Source organism: Gopherus flavomarginatus, chromosome 1 (genome assembly GCF_025201925.1).
Source record: "Gopherus flavomarginatus isolate rGopFla2 chromosome 1, rGopFla2.mat.asm, whole genome shotgun sequence".
Classification (NCBI taxonomy): Eukaryota; Metazoa; Chordata; order Testudines; family Testudinidae; genus Gopherus; species Gopherus flavomarginatus.
Genome location: NC_066617.1, coordinates 206,337,853 through 206,354,916, shown reverse-complemented (window position 1 = coordinate 206,354,916; position 17,064 = coordinate 206,337,853). Strand labels below are relative to the sequence as shown.

Sequence of the window (17,064 nt, the reverse complement as noted above, 5' to 3'; positions counted from 1 at the left end):
ACAAAATATTATTTGAGTAAGCGGCACTATTGCATGTTGCTGTGATGGAATGACCAGATGTGTCATGCATTGGATCAAAAAAATCCTTCTGTTTATGAAAATCTACATCTAAAAAATAATGCTATGAAAATTGTTTTTATTCCTTTCTACTTATTTTGTAGCAGTTTGGTGCTACTTCAAATATATTTCTTACATATAATACCCGTTACTTTTGGTGGGAAAATGCTTTGCTTTTTGCAGACAGATAATTTCGCTTGATATATTCCAATAGGTTTCAGTCTTCACCAACTGAGTTATTCCCCTTTTTGGACTGAGCCAAGTTATTCATAAGCGTTTTGAGAGAACATTACTTGAAAATATTTATATTTAAAGGCATACTGCCAACTTTAAAAAACATGCTGTAAGCAAATAAATGAATTTACTTACGATACTAACAACACCTTAAAATATTGAAAAGGAAAGAATTTTTAGAATGTAATTTGCCTACCACTATTTATATATTTTGTTTACTTTTAGTATTTCTGACAATGAAAATCGATGAGGTCAGTCACTTTTGTTTATAGAGGTTAACTTTAAGACAATTGACAACATGGGGGGGACTGCTTTGCCCTTACAGAGCTTCAGTGACAGGGCTGCCTAGAGGGAGGGGCAAGTGGGGCAATTTGCCCCGGGCCCTGCAGGAGTCCCATGAGCCCTGGCCCTGTGGCGGTCTGGGTCTTCAGCAGCATTTCGATGGCGGAGGGCACTTCAGTGCTGCTGAAGACCCAGAGTGACTGAAGGACCCCCCGCTGCCGAAATGCCGCCGAAGACCCAGACCGCCATTGGATGAGTACAAGCGCCACAGCTCCCCCGCTTTGCCCCAGGCCCCCTGAATCCTCTGGGCGGCCTTGTTCAGTGAAGTCACCGAGGCTCTGCTCAGGCATATCATTAATCAGCATTCAGTAAATTGCATGACTGGGGCCTTAATTTCTTGGATCCTTATCCATTGCCAGCTGAAGTCAATGATAAAGTTCCTGACAACTTCAGTGGTGTCATTTCAGGACCTTTGTGATAGACTTGATTTCAAACACTGCACAGGAATGATTATATGTTTTAAAACAACTGTTTAAATTACTTTTTTAAAAAAATTATGAAATCATTTCTGCTAGTCAGGTTTTATAAAATTTTGTTTTTACAAAATTTAAACTTTGGAATGTCCTTTCATTTAACTAGGAATTCAAACCAAAATTTGAAGTAACCCTAAGTTACTTAGCATTATGCCCAGGTGCAATAGATTGACTGGTAGAAAAGACTTTGCTACTGTTGATGCTTTGAAACTACCCATATCAAGACTGACTTTTATTTATATGAGGGCTGTCAAGTGATTAAAAAAATTAATCATGATTAATTATGCAGTTAAAAAAAATCGTGATTAATCGCACTGTTAAACAATAATAGAATACCATTTATTTAAATTTTTTTGGATATTTTCTACATTTTCAAATATATTGATTTCAATTGCTACACAGAATACAACGTGAACAGTGCTCACTTTATATTTATTTTGTATTACAAATATTTGCACTGTACAAAACAAAATACATATTATTTTTCAGTTCACCTAATACAAGTACTGTAGTGCAGTGCTTCTCAAAGTCAGGCCACCACTTGTGCAGGGAAAGCCCCTGGTGGTCCGGGCTGGTTTGTTAACCTACCACGTTGGCAGGTTCGGCCGATCGCTGCTCCCACTGGCCGCAGTTCGCCGCTCCAGGCCAACGGGGGCTGCGGGAGGCAGTGCAGGCCAAGGGATGTGTCACAGCCAGTGGGAGCCACAATCGGCCGAATCTGCTGACCTGGCAGGTAAACAAACTGGCCTAGACTGCCAGGGGCTTTCCCTGCACAACCAGCAGACCAACTTTGAGAAGCACTGCTATAGTTCAATCACTTTATCATGAAAATTGAACTTACAAATGTAGAATTATATATAAAAAAAACTGCATTCAAAAATAAAACAGTGTAAAACTTTAGAGCCTACAAGTCCACTCAACAGTTTGACATTGTTTTGTTTTTGAGTGCAGTTATGTAAAAAAAAAAAATCTATATTTATAAGTTACACTTTCACAATAAAAAGATTGCACTACAGTACTTGTATGAGGTGAATTGAAAAATACTGTTTCTTTTGTTTATCATTTTTACAGTGCAAATATTTGTAATAAAAATAATATAAAGTGAACACTGTACACTTTGTATTCTGTGTTGTAATAGAAATCAATACATTTGAAAATGTAGAAAAACATCCAAAATAATTAATAAATTTCAATTGGTATTCTGTTGTTTAACAGTGCAATTAATCACGATTAACTTTTTAAACCACGATTAATTATATATAAAGAAATCCTTAATTAGCTGATAGGGGATTCTTTACTCAGTGCTGATATTTGACTCCAGTATGGAGATTTGTGAGCACTTAAAACCCCACCTTACATCAATCAGCATTCATGCAAATCATTTATCACCTTGTGTAAACTTTGGTCCTTTGACACACCAAACTACAGAATCATTACATAGATTCTATCTATATTTTTCATGATGAAATATATCTCAGCTATCTGACTGAATTCTTAGATAAGCATCATTCACAGAGCAGATGCCTATCATTCTCAAAAGACATTAATTAGAGCTGAGTCAAGACTGGGAATTCCATTTTGTGGAGGTTTTTGAGATTTCAAAATTTTGTTTTAGTTTTGATTTGGAATGAAACCCAACATTTCAAAATTCTCCATGAAAGAAATTTCTGAAAACAATTGATTTTGGATCAATTAAAATATTTTGTATTGACAATCTAAATATATTTCATCTCCAGTTTGACTTTATTTATATATCACAAATTTCCAAAACTTTCTACACAAAAAGTTTTTGTTTGTTTGTTTTTGAAAAAATGCATTCTGAAAATGTCAAACAGGAAGTTTTGACATTGACAGACCTTCCTCTCCTCCCTTTTTTCTCCATAACAAAACTTTGATGGTATTGACATGATTTCACAAAGCATTTCTATTTCAACATAATTGCATTTTCTGATGGAAAACTATTCCACAGAAGTTTTTCCAACCAGATCTAGTATTAATGTTCAAGAAGCTGATGCTGTATTATTTACATAGGCAAGGAAGTCAATGGAAATTTTGCCTGCGTAAAAAGCATGATATCAGGCCATAAGTAGTATCATGCAGCTTGAAAATTTTATGTAGCATTTCATATTACCCAAAGGACGTACATTAAGGAATATCTTCTATCTTAATGAATATTGTTATGAAATAGGGAATCACTTGAATTTATAGTCTAATACTGGGCTTCTCAAACTGGGGGTTGGGACAACCTCAAGGAGTCATGAGGTTATTATATGGAGTCACAAGGTTATTACATGGGGGATCACGAGCTGTCAGCCTCCACCCGAAACCCTGCTTTGCATCCAGCATTCATAATGATGTTATATATATAAAAAAGTGTTTTTAGTTTATAAGGGGCAGAGGGTCACACTCAGAGGCTTGCTATGTAAAAAGCCTCACCAGTACAGAAGTTTGAGAACTACTGGTCTAATACATTTCATAAAACACAGGGCCACAGCCAGGACTTACAGGGGCTGGGACAAGATGTTTTGTAAGAGTGGGATCTAATAAGCTGGGGGGCAGAGGTTAGGTTGACGGTGGAGTTTGGAGACACCTAAAAGTGGAAATGCAAAACTGACATGTAAAGGTGTATCCAGAAGTTAACAGCGCCATAAAAACGGTGCTATCTATGGGGGCATAACTCCCACTGCCTGCTAAACAGCTGAACAGTGAGTGTGTGGGGAAAGTGTGCTGTGGTATTACTGCCTTCCTGAAGAGGGCAAAAAGAGCTCATATCAGGCCTCCTAGTCAGGCTGGGCCCAGGACAACATTCCTGGTTAAACTCCCTGACAGCAGCCTTAACAAGACAAATTGCAGATCTATTTAAAACATATGTGTCATCTCATGTTAAAATATATATTTCCCACATTGTAACACTCTCATATTAATGACTTATAGAATCCAGGATCTGAAACAATCCTACCTATAGTATGAAAACCAGTCCGCTTAGGATAGGGTTGGCAATTATGGTTGCACGTATCCCTGGAGTTTTCATCACACCACATACTCTTTAATTAAAGACTAATCTTTAATTCCTGGAGACTTCAGGACAATCCTGGAGGGTTGGCAACTCTAGTTTAGGAATGTTTTAACTGTACACTTTATTCAGCTAGTTGGATGTGTTTTAAAAATATGTGCAGTCCATGTTATGAGGCATGGAGGATAAAAAACATTTTTCTCTTTTGGAAATTTCTTTTCCCATTTTGGTCTCAGTCTTGCACATAACTTTGCATGGTTAGATCCTTGGGTCTGTGTAAAGCTCCACTAGCTGTACCAGTGGCTGGAGTAACTTGCAAGGTTAGAGCCTTTGTCAAGTCAGGTCTCTGAGTCTCCTCTAATAAACAAGAAGTTTAAGTTTAGAAAAGACCACAGCACTGCTCACTCCCTGTGATCCTGACTCAGCTAAGCATTTAAGCAAATGCTTATGTCTGTCCCTATTCAGGAAAGCATTTACGTATTCCATTGAGGTCAAGGGTCTTAGACGTGCTTAAAGTTAAGCACATGCTTATGTGCTTTGCTGCACTGGGGTTTATAGCTGCAGGTTTCAATGTGAATGAAAATTTCAAAAGAAAAACACTAAGACAAGCCAGGGAGACAGGGTTAAGAGAGAAATCTGAAGTGGGAATGTTTGCTGTTCCTAGCAGTCTTTCCCCATCTAGCACGTTTTTTTGTCTTTATTTTATTCATTGACAAAAGCTGCCATTTTTTAAATCTTTGAACCATTATTGAAAATGATAAATAATATATAATGTAACATAACTAACTTTCTTTCTATTTAATCATAACAATTTAAGAAAAGATATAAATTAATAAAAATTTTATATTGTTTTTGTTTTATATGGGCTGTGATTTGATAGGCCAATATTTTCCTGCCTGTTCAATACCAGTGCCCAGCCCTGCAACCAAATCCACGCAGACAGATCCCTGTGCTAGTGGGGAGCCCTAATGAAATCAAGGGCTCTGCATAGGCTCAGGGCTCTTCCTGTCCTTATTAGCTTGTAAGGTAGATAATAATCTCTCGTCTATTGTGCACTGAAATCAACTGAAGTCAACAGGAGGTTTGGGTGAATGAAGAGTATAGGCTGGAGAGGGATTATTACTGACGCATGGCTTTTAAATGGTTGTATGGGAACTTCTTCAGACTCTATGCATGTTGGAGAGCTGGAACTGATATTTCAAGCTACATAATATTTTTGGGCACAAACATAAACTAAGTTATGAAGTTAATTAGAGTGGAAGTCACCCAGCGTAAGCATTGTACAATGCTTTGAAAATTTCGACAAAAAGGTTCTAATCTTTTGGATGTCTTGCTCATTGTTTGGAGATGAAAAGGGAGGAAATCAACATCCTCCTGGAGTACGATTACTGTAAATTGCTTTCTTTTCTTACTGTTCATAGCGAAAATGGGAAAGTAACCACAATTACCTACCCTGCATAAGCACAATAAAGTAACCACAATTTACCTACTGTGCATAGGCACAATAATTAAATTAAATTGACATAGATTGTGAAAAGATACCATGCAGTACAATTGGAGTATATAAAAATTACCATAGGCGGACAGTAAATTATCTTATCACAATACTAACTCTGAACTGTTCTGATGTTACAAGTAGACATGCTGCACTAACATTAAATCATCCCCTCATTCTTTTTGTCACCTCTACCAGCCTCTTGGTGTCACCTGTCTACAGCTGCAGTTTTCTTGCAGGTCGCTTTGAAGCAAAATGTAATGTCTAGCAGAGGAGAAGTCTGTGAATGAGTAATCAAAGCCAGATAGGAAATACTGGAAGGAATATGGGGCTCTGTATGAATCCCTTAGAGTGAAAGATGGAATCATAACTAAAGCTATGGGCAGAACTTATCCCTGTGCTGATGCGGAGCCCAAATCAGGGAGGGAGGGTAATGAAGGCTTGTTCAGCCTCGAACTCTTGTTAGGGCAGCCCGGAGGCTCCTCAGGCATTATTTGGGGTACAGGGCCACCCTGACAACACTCCCTCCTACTCCCGTGAACACATGCCATCTTCCCACAGAGTGGCCTCGAATAAATCCTGCACCATGAATTGGCCCCTATTTTTTTTGCTTCTCTAGTGGGGCACTGTGTTGTGAAAAATGTCGACTAAATGCCAAAGGGGGCAGTACTAAGCAAATAGTCATCAGTTACACCAGGGGTAGGCGACCTATGGCATGCATGCCGAAGGCAGCACGCAAGCTGATTTTCAGTGGCACTCACATTGCCCGGGTCCTGGCCACTGGTCCGAGGGGCTCTGCATTTTATTTTAATTTTAAATGAAGCGTCTTAAACATTTTAAAAGCCTTATTTACTTTACATACACCAATAGTTTAGTTATATATTATAGACTTATAGAGAGAGACCTTCTAAAAACATTAAAATGTATTACTGGCACATGAAACCTTACATTAGAGTGAATAAATGAAGACTCAGCACAGCACTTCTGAAAGGTGCTGACCCCTGAGTTACACAGTGAAGCTTTATTTTCCCTTTGTTTCATAAATGGGAGGGTAGTGGGGCAGTGTGAGAGGGTGGGCTCGTAGGCACTGGCTATTCGGTTTTCTACTGTCTGATATTTGTGTGCACCCACCAAGAAGCTTCCAATCTACTTTCCTGTTACCACTTTATTATTATTATTTATTTGTTAGTTGGGCTAGCACCTAGAGGCCCCAAGCAGAGCTCCGTGCCCCATTATGTGAGGCACTATATGCTCAGATGGCAAAAAGGCTGTGTACAGTTATTATTATCTTGTGGGGCCCTCATCCTGCAATGCTGATTGCCCATTGCAAGATTGACACCACTCTTAGCTAACATCTTGACAGTGGGAATGTTTCTTGTTCATCACATTTTTGGTACAGACTTAAAATAGCTGTTTGGGAAATCTATTCATCCTTTAAAGTGTGCCTTATGGGGTAAATTCTGCTCCGACCACTCAGCCTGGGTAACCAGGCTCTGCACTCGAAAGGTCTGAGATGTCCAGGGGAGGAGCAATCCTGTCCCCAGCCCATGGAGTGGCTGTGAGGCTGCAGTAGCTCACATGGCCTCTTTGCTCACCTTCCACAAGGGTAATGACTGTGGATTAGTGTGGTCACAGAGCCACCAGCCTGGCCCTGTAACACATGCAGTCAACCCTACAGAGCTGTGTTCCATAGCACATAGTTAGTAGAGACTCCCTGCCATATCTTTGGGAATCCTGTTCCTCCTTGCACACCGGTTCTGCTGCTTGCCCTGCATCTGCTACAAAGCCTGCAGCATTGGGGCAGAGCATATTTTCCCTTGTGTGAAAGGTGAAATCTGTTTCATAGTTACACTACAGCCCCCAATGTCATTAACAAAGGGGAAACTGGCAAAACGATAGTCCCCAAAACAATTTCAGCTTTTACTTAAAAAACCCCAACACATTTCCATACTTCAATATTGTCATCCCAGGCATTCAGAAAGCATGAGTCAGGACTCCAAAACACCATGAGATTGGCTTAAAAAAATCACAAGTTTTAAAAGTAACCTGTGTTGGATGCTTATTGTTTTTCCTTCTGGTTTTTGAGCCTTTATGAGTCATGGAGGCTAGAAGCTTATTTTTTGTTGGTTTTTTTGTTGTTGCTGTTTGTTGTTTCATTTTTTATTTTATGAAAGCAGAGATTTTCACATCATCTCTTGCCTCCAGGAGCTGAGGCTTTAACAAAAACATCAAATGTTTTGAGACATAAAATAAAAACACAAGAGCTGGGAACACTGAATTTGAGTGCTTGTGTGCATGGTTTTTAACTTTGTCCATACTGTATAACCTTTTCATCCTTCCCAAAACCATTAAAAAAATAAAATAAAATTGCCAGCAGTTCAGCTCTCAGCCTTTTGGGGGCAGGGATTGTCTTTTTTTCCATGTTTGTACAGCACCTAGCACAAAGGGGTTCTGGGCCATGTGTGGGGCTCCTATGCATTATGATAACATAAAGAATAATAATTAATAACAAAGCAGCATCATGTACACACTCAGTTGAGAGGGGGAATAAATTACGGGCTCCAGTTCATTTGCTTTATAGCTAAAAATAACAGTATAATAGATCAGACAAGATATAAACTGTCAATACCTCAGGTAACTAGGCCTGAGATTAATGCACATATTCAGACATGGTGTAAATAGATTAGACTTCTCTGATGTCAATAGAGTTGTACACCAAGTCTGACTTTGGCCCTGAATCAGTAAATCCCCAGGGGATAGCCTATATGAAACCCTGTCAAATTTGGCCCATTTCATCTGACATCTGCATCCTGCTTCAGAGTGGCATGTCACACTTACTGCACATCAGATCACACCTGCCTAAGCTGTCATAGGCAATTGACTTTTTTTTTGTTTAAAAAAAAAAAATCTGGTAGCCACATATCATCAAGAAAAACAACATTGTTTTTAGGACCTCTTATCTCTTCGCTCCCAAATATCCTGTTTCTTCGAGCTGCAGTAGCCAGGACCAATAGAAACCTCTTCCTGCCATTGGCTGACTTCATTTCCCAGAGTTAGCACAATCTCATCCGCTCTAAACAACCTCATCAAAACTTCTTTCTGGTCAGAGCGAAGCAATAATTATTATTAACAATTATTAGCGATCAATAATCTTAATCACATTATGGCAAGCACTATTAAGGTAAGAAGGGGGTACATTTTTATTGGATGTTTTTTCAATAATATGTTCTTTGGTTTCCTTTATCAACACAGATAAGTTACAACTGGGCAACACCCCCACTGCCACAATAGAGGACAACAAGATTTCCTTTGTACTGCCTAGTAAATTTCCTTTTTCCTACTCCAACCATCCGCAAGGCTTAAAAACTTCTAACTCGGAAAAAAAATTGGGTTTTTTAAATTCACTGTTCAGTGCTGTGGATTGCATATGCAAAGCCCTTTTATGAGAGCTTCGAATTTTCTTGTAGGTATCATTTCTGACAACTTGGATGTGTATCTGGATTGCCGTAAGGGGATAGGTTATTCACTGAAAGAAAAGAAAAAGGGTTCCTCCGACTGCTGAACCTTTGGATACTTTTAAATGCTTCCCCTATTGACAGGGACACAAACATTTGCAAATGGAAATGAAGAGACATCAGCTCTTGTTTTGAGTAATGCAGATGTTACAGATTTATTTTTGTGGAAACTCTATACTGATATTCAGGATTTTTCTTAAATGTTGTTTTAATGGTGGTGGCATTCTGCTTGGTGTGTGCTTTTTGTCTTTATTTTTTGGACAATAAATATCTGTCATTGATTCATAACTAACTTTTATGAGTAAGCATTATTTTAACAGCTGTTTAAAAGTCTGCTTTGCTGAGTTTTGTAGGTTTCTTTGCTCAGATAGCTGAATAAATCTATCTAATTTTTGCTGTATTATGTTGCAATAGATAGCAGTTACAGATATAGCAATAGCTATGATTAATTGCAGAAGAAAGCTAACTGTAACTGAATGCCTGGTGATAATGAAACCAGTTTTATGTGAAGTACAAAACTACACATACAATAAGGACTCTGCATCAGTGGGTTATTTTTTTTTCAGATACAGGACTGAGATATTTAATCACTTTGAGGTATTACGTATTTTTATACTTTTCCAATTATGATGGAGATATAGTAAATGATATAGGACAGCAGCAATGGTAGGCCACTAAATAATTGATGCTGATGTTTGATTCCTGAATAACTTCTGTGTTGTTGTTTGAATTTGTCAGGTGTTTGATGCTCTTTTTGTTAAAAATTTTGTAATATGAAAATCTTGCCTGAGGATTATTTGAATTGTGTGCATGTGTGTGTATGTTTGTATATATTTATAAAGCAGTCTGTTCTTATCCTTTTGTAATGAGGGATGCTTTCAAGAGTCTACCTACAGAGATCAAAATATGAATCTACTTTGCATTGTGGGCCAATACATGTCATATGCTGAGTACACCCTGCAACAGCTGGCTCCTATTGATTTCAGTGGCAATTTACGGGCACTCAGCACCTGGCAGGAGACATTCAGCACTTTACAGGATCAGGCTCTTTATGGAAATTTTGAGGTTCCTAGAGTCAACATGTTTGCTGCTAAGAGAAAGTGCTGTGTATTAATTTAGTAATGGTGAGCTGACATTTCTTTTGAGCAGGACGGTCCTCCTGATGTGAGTGGGAAATTTTGCTTAAAAACTGAAGGCACAATATGCCTAGATGAAGTATAAGGTTTTTTGGTTTTATATATTTCTATATTTTTCTTTAGTATATTTATAGTCAGGTCAATGTTAACAACTATTATAACACCATTATGTTGTTGTTATATTACTGCCTTCCAGGACAGTGATAAGAACAACTAGCTGCATTTTACACGGCAGTTCCTTAAATTGAAGCTTCAGTAGAGATAGCAAAGTTCTCTTAAGTGAAATAATAATTAGATTTTGCCACCTCATTTTGGGCCAAATCCTACAGTGGAGTTTTGCCTGATTAAGGCCTGAAAGACTGTGGCCCTACTTTGCTGGAAAGTCCTTAGTTTTGATGCGAAGATTTCATTTATGTCCATCCACAATGTAAATTAACTGGGGCAAATTATAAAAGTTTTACACTCTAAACTAAGCAAGTATATTTAACATGAAGATCATTTCCAGTCCCAAAATGTTCAATTCCTGTTCTAGATAGAGTAAATGAAGCAAGTATTTGACTGAGTGATCAGAAATAAACATTTCTGTCTAATAGGCTTAAAATGTAAAAAGTAACTATGTAATTTCTCACTGTTTTGCCACTTCAGAATAGCAAACTAGCTCCTCAGCTGGTGTAAATCAGTGTACCTCCGTTGATGGACTACATTGATTTACTCCAGTGGAGGATCTGGGCCAAAGACTGAAAGCCTTCTAAATAGTCCAAACTGGATCTATGCATGTGGCTTTTAGTCACTTCTGTGGGAGCCTTACACATTCATTAAAGGTGAGAGTTTGGCTCAGAATATTTTTGTTTTTATTTATAACTGAGTAGAATTTTTTTTATTGATTTATGCGCAGAGAGATGGACTGTCAGTATAATTCATTGATTCACTGTTCTTTAAAATGCCTAAGGGCCCAATCCTGCAAACACTTAACACTCTTAACTTTAAGCACAGGAGTAGTCAAATCGACTTTATTGGGACTAGTTGGTATATTTAAAGTTAACTATGTATGTGAGTGTTTCCAGGATCAGGGGTCTCTGTCTCGAATGTGATATCTCTGTGATCTTGTAAATAAGCTAATAAGCGGATGCGCTCATGAATTCTAACTCTCTACTATCTCATAATAACTGTCCCCCAATTATATGGAAAGCAGAATGTCCTGAGATGAGCTGTCAAACTAGATGGCAAAACTCAATAGATTCATAAGCTTTTTTGCTAGCAACCCTGGACTTTTGAATAAATTATTCCATATATACTTTAGGAATAACCGTACAGAATCAAACCAGTTGTCCATAGAGTTCAGTATGTTGTCTCCACCAGTGGTCAACATCAGCTGCTTTAGAGGAAAGTGCAAGAAACCCTATGATGGAAAAATGTAGAATAATCTGCCTTCAGAGAAAGTTTCCTCCTAAACCCCTTAATTTAGTAGTTGTTTAAACCCAAAGTATGAGGGGTTATATATCTAATTTGTTTGTTTATGTTACCCATCTAACTCATTTTCTCATTATTCATATAAATGGCTAAATCTTTTTTGGCATCTGAAGGATAAAATGTTCCTTCAGGCAGAAGTCCTCCTGACAATTGGGATATCAAATACTAAGAAGCAATGTTTTCTTCCAGTGCAGATTGTTACCTGAAGACGTGTAGAGTGTATGCAGAACACTATGTACAGAAAATGAGGCCTAGAAAATAAATACAGTATCATTGATTGTAGGCTTCTATTTTTCTTTCTCAGAATGACATGAAAAAATAATCCAATCTCCCCTTGTGGTTGATATTAACATACTTCTCTTGAATTTCTTTTTTTTTCCTATCACCTTTCGGTGATGGAAGGAATGTCAAATGCAAAAATGTCTATTTTCAACTGGAATTTTTAATTCCACATCCTACAGCAGCCCCCACTTATTTTGTTCTCCTTGCCTGCCAGTGCAGTTACAGTTATTTTTAATAAGAAAAAGCTATTGAGTAATTAATAATCAACATTTTATAATGGCTTATCAATTACACATGTGGACAGTTCTCTTAACCTAATCTACCTCTAAATATATACGCACTCTTCTTTTTATGACTTGTTTCCTTTCTGTGGTTGACTTCAAAGCGATTGTTTGTGAGATAAAGCGTCTACATGTTTGATACAGGAATTTGGAATACTTGAGGTTGCCAGGGCTGGTGTTACAAATTCTGTAGGTCTCCATGGACCACTGGTGTACTGATTAAATCAATATATACTGTACAAGAACCTTTCATCAGAAATCTTAGTGTTCCACTCTAAGTTACTCTATATAGCACTGTTGTCCCCCTCCCCCCCTTTGAAAGGCAAAATACTTATTTCAAATATTTTTGAAACCAAGCAAAATTGAAGGCAGTTTCAAACTCTGCTGACATCTTATGGAAAGCTTTGAGAAATATTCTTCTTAGAGATGGGTGTGATTACTTTACCGCAAGCATCATTTGTGCAGTATTATGTATTTCTGTTAGTTGCATGAAAACAAAATATTAAAAGTTCATTGGTCCTTGTTACTTGTTCCTCATTTGGATTCAGTCCAACAAAGCACTCAAGCATGTGCTTGACTATAAGCAAGTAATAGCCCCATTGACTTCCATAGGACAACTCATCTGCATAAAGTTAAGCACACAGCTAAATGCTTTGCTGAATCAAGGCCTTAAAGCTTTTTGGCCTGATACTGTACTCCTTAATTCAGAATAAGCTGTCATTGATTTAAATTGGAGTTTCATTCAAATGAGGACTGCAGGATCAGGCCCACAATTATTTCCAGAACCAAACAATTATAGTGCCACAAACATAAAGTTATGACATCAAGTAGAAGTAGATTAAATCTTGTAAAATAAACAAACAAACAAAAAAGGGACCAAATTCAGCCCTGTTGTATCTCCACTTGATTTATGCCTGCCTGCATCAAGCCTGACTTTGATCCAAAGATACAGTTTCCATATAAATGACTCTTTAAGTAAAGAAGAAGAGATGAAAAATACCGAATGGATTTTTTGTTTGGTTTGCTTTTAACAGAAGCTAAGCTATCTCTAAACAGCATGTTTTTGAAAAAGTTCCATGAAACTTCAACAGGCCTTTGAAGCGGTAATGTTGGTAGAATTAAACATTCTGAACACACTGGAGATCTCCTGGTGAGAAATACAGAGGCATTTTAAAGAAATGTTAAGGCAAAACAAAAATGTTTATTTTTGAAGTGGCAATTCATAATCCAATAAGAATATATCATACCATTCATTTAAAAATGATTACTCCATATCACTTAGCTTTCTAAAGCAGCATAGCAGGTTTCTTTCGAAAATCAGTTAAATGGGAAAAATTGGCTTATGTCATTTATTATCATTTTTCGCAAGATAAAATTAAATAGTGGGGCACATTGGGTCTCATCCAAAGCCTACTGAAGTCGGTGGGAGTTTTTCTAATAGCCTTTGGATTAGCCCCGTAATCAGCTAATTAAAAAGGAGCTTCCTTTGCTGGATGGTGATAGAATAGGGTGAGTGATACCTGCAGTTATTTCTACTGTCAGCATTGAAAAGGTGCATGCTAATGGACTGAGCAAATTGTCATATACTCTGCTTATTTTACTGTTATTTATTTCTAAATTATTTGTTGATCTCTGCATGTGCTCATCACTGTACAGAACAGAGAAGTGGCCATGAGACTTGCCCCAAGAGTTTACATGTACAGTTACTGAATCTTATACCTAAGTGTGGGATATGTGTGTATGGGGCCAGGACCTAGTCGGCAGCATTGTGAATAAGCTGTTTTCAGACTGGATAATGTCTCATCCCCACTTTATTTTTTAGCAATTAAGGGAGTTGGACAGTCCCATAGTAATACCCATCAGGGTGTTTAGGGGAATAGAGGTTGCAGGATATTTGGTGAGATTTGTCTTGGAAATCAATAGTAAGAGGAAGTTCCCATCACACAAGGGGCAGACTCTTCATGCTGCTTTCCATGTTTTCTCTCTCCCCAAGCATGCATGGCTCCACTGAGAACAGTGCTGACAGTTTTTGTTATGTGGATACCAATCCCATTAGGAACAGAAATGAGAACAATAACTTATTTCAGTTAGATCATGATATAGATATTGGTAATGATTTTCAATCTGCTCTCCTGTGCTTAGTTTGAACTAGTGACATAGAGGTGAAAGACACTGTGGAAATGATCATCCTATTTTACACTAGTAAAATAATGGAACAAATATTAACATAAGAACAACATCATTAAACATCTAAAGATTACAAGAACCCTAGGCACTAAGCAGTGTGTAAAGCCGGGGTTCTCAAACTGGGGGACAGCACCCCTGAGAAGGTCATGAGGTTATTACATAGGGGGTCACGAGCTGTCAGCCAACACCCCAAACCCTGCTTTGCCTCCAGCATTTATAATGGTGTTAAATATATTTTAAAGTGTTTTTCATTTTTAAGGCGGGTCGCACTCAGAGGCTTGGTATGTGAAAGGGGACACCAGTACAAAAGTTTGAGAACCACTGGTGTAAAGAATGCATTGTGCCAGACAATTAAATTGTTTTCTAAACAGAGTTTGAAAATCAGTGGCTGGGAGAATGCAGTAGATATAATGGGTCAAGTTCATCAAGGGCATACCTCCATTGATGGGAACAGTGACCTTTGACTGATGTAAATTGGTGTAGCTCCATTGGTTTTGATGGAACTATGCCAATTTAGACCAGATAAAAAAAATGGTTTATTAAAAGCAGAATGTACATAGCTTGATTAAGAAGAGAGAGATGATAAATTACAAGTATTTGGAGTGAGTAAATTCCAAGGAAGGAGAATGATTATTTAAAATGGTATTACCTAAAAATGTGGCCATAAAGGATTTTACAACCGTCAGAGAGAGAGTCAGCCCCAAAGCGGTGAAGAGAACCCAAAAGTCCTCTGATTCCCTAATCATTAGTGCACTCCCACTAGAAAAAGGAAATTTCTCACCTTGATCACCATTTGCAGTTTTGTTGAGAGGGAACAGATGATGGCATTTGAGCGCTATTTTGAAGTTTATGATTAAATACAGTGATATCACATAAGATTTTTTTAAAGCCTTGTTCTTTAGAGCTGAAAAACATCTTTTTTTAGACTATATGTTTATTACTTTGATAAACACTAAAATGCTGCCACAGCAATTACCTTGATGATAAAAGGTCTGTAGACAGATACTTCCTGTGTTCATTTCCTACCCTGATAACTTGCCAAATCAGGGAGTACCAATACAGGAAATGCTTTCAATAGGAACTTCCTATCTGCTAATATCTAATTCATTAAAAGGAACTAACCACTAAGTGTTCAATATAATGGGAATTCTCTAGCTATCACTGTTTCAATTTAAACCACAGTGCACCAGATTTATTTACATAAAGACCAGAGATCGGCCGTTACTGCATTCAGCTACAAATTCTGTCTTATCACATTGGTGGCCCTGTGTATTACGTTATGTTTGTAAAGTACTTTGGGATTCTTTAAGACCCCCCCCTCCTCATACCCCATGTGCTGTAGTAGTAGTAACACGAAGACTGGGTTTTATTCTGTTTCATAGCCTCATGAGTTAGAGATCTTGAATCTTTAAAAACATGTGGACAAAGTTATGAAAGTATACCGTAGGGAACAATCTTTCATTGGTGGCAAGATGAACTAGAGGAGTCTTTTTCTTCCTTGATGTCTACGATTCTATGTATTCATTTCTTATGTGAATATCTTTTCTCATGGGTTCTGTATTAACCAAAGGCTCTTCCCTGTATTGGGCCGGGTGGTTTGGTGGCAAGCCAGGTAGAGTGAATGAGGAACTGAGGAGACTTGGCAGGGATACTCTCTACTTTCCCTATTTATGTGCTTCTGCCACTCAGTTAACACTTCTCACCAGAACTAACACAGGCGCGTCCAATATGTAGTTTAGGGCATGGTCCAGATAGATTACTGAGTCAAAGATGGCGCTTCTAGTCTACTATGCAAGGTACACTCATTTGAATTAACTGAAATGGAAATTTTGCCTTATTGGGCAGACAAAGTAGGCAATGACTGACGTGCAAGTCTGGACTTTAGGTATGGAAAAGAGAAACATGGATCAAGGGAAAGAGAAACAAAGGCATAAAAACTCAAATGGCAATAGTAATATTTAGGCAAGTAGTTTCAGATACATGAATAGAAAGGACAAGTCTTTTAGAAACCTGGAATGCTATCCAAGCCATATTGAAGTCAATGGGAATTTGGCCATAGATTTCAACAGGCCAAGAATTTCACACCAGTTGTTCAGGGCCTTGGAATTTAGAACCTGCTTCCTGTCTTTAGACCAGATTCTGGTAATTGTTCAGCCAGTAACTCTTTGACTTCCAAGGAATCACTCCAGTTTACTGCCAGTATAACTGAGATCAGTATTTTAGCCTTTGCCAACAGGATTGAGCACTGCTATGCCACTGAGCTTGTTCTATATCATACACATTGTGGCCTTGCCTTTGAAAAATAGACCCAAGTTCTGTTACCCCTAAACTGCTGCCACAATGATGGATATCATTTTCAGAAGGACAGTTATTTAAACTGATATTACTAGTTAAAAGACCATGGCATTTTAACTGCAGCTCTTACAGTTAGACTTATAGACGCTTTCAAACATAACTTGTGCTCCAACCAATCTGTTGGTATTATCTGGCAGAAGAAGGCAGTTGTGTACTGAGCAGTCTTCACAGTTACATTAACCTCAAACCTGCTAACTTCTGGAGCATACCTAAACTCCACCCGT

The 17,064-nt window shown here is 37.9% G+C and overlaps 1 protein-coding gene across 5 annotated transcripts in view; it reads left to right on the top strand.

Annotated features, from left to right (window-relative positions):
* Positions 1-17,064, top strand: part of ERG (ETS transcription factor ERG) — a 208,818-nt gene that overhangs the window by 119,720 nt on the left and 72,034 nt on the right. For 2 of the 5 annotated variants that reach the window (XM_050916413.1, XM_050916423.1), the window contains exon 1: positions 8,678-8,795. The exons of 2 other annotated variants lie outside the window; for them this stretch is intronic. In XM_050916413.1, coding sequence (XP_050772370.1) covers positions 8,778-8,795 — 18 coding nt within the window. In that variant the 5' untranslated portion in view covers positions 8,678-8,777. Of the gene's footprint in view, positions 1-8,677; positions 8,796-8,972; positions 9,078-17,064 lie in introns of those variants that run through there. One more of the 5 variants, XM_050916404.1, reaches the window with a different exon arrangement.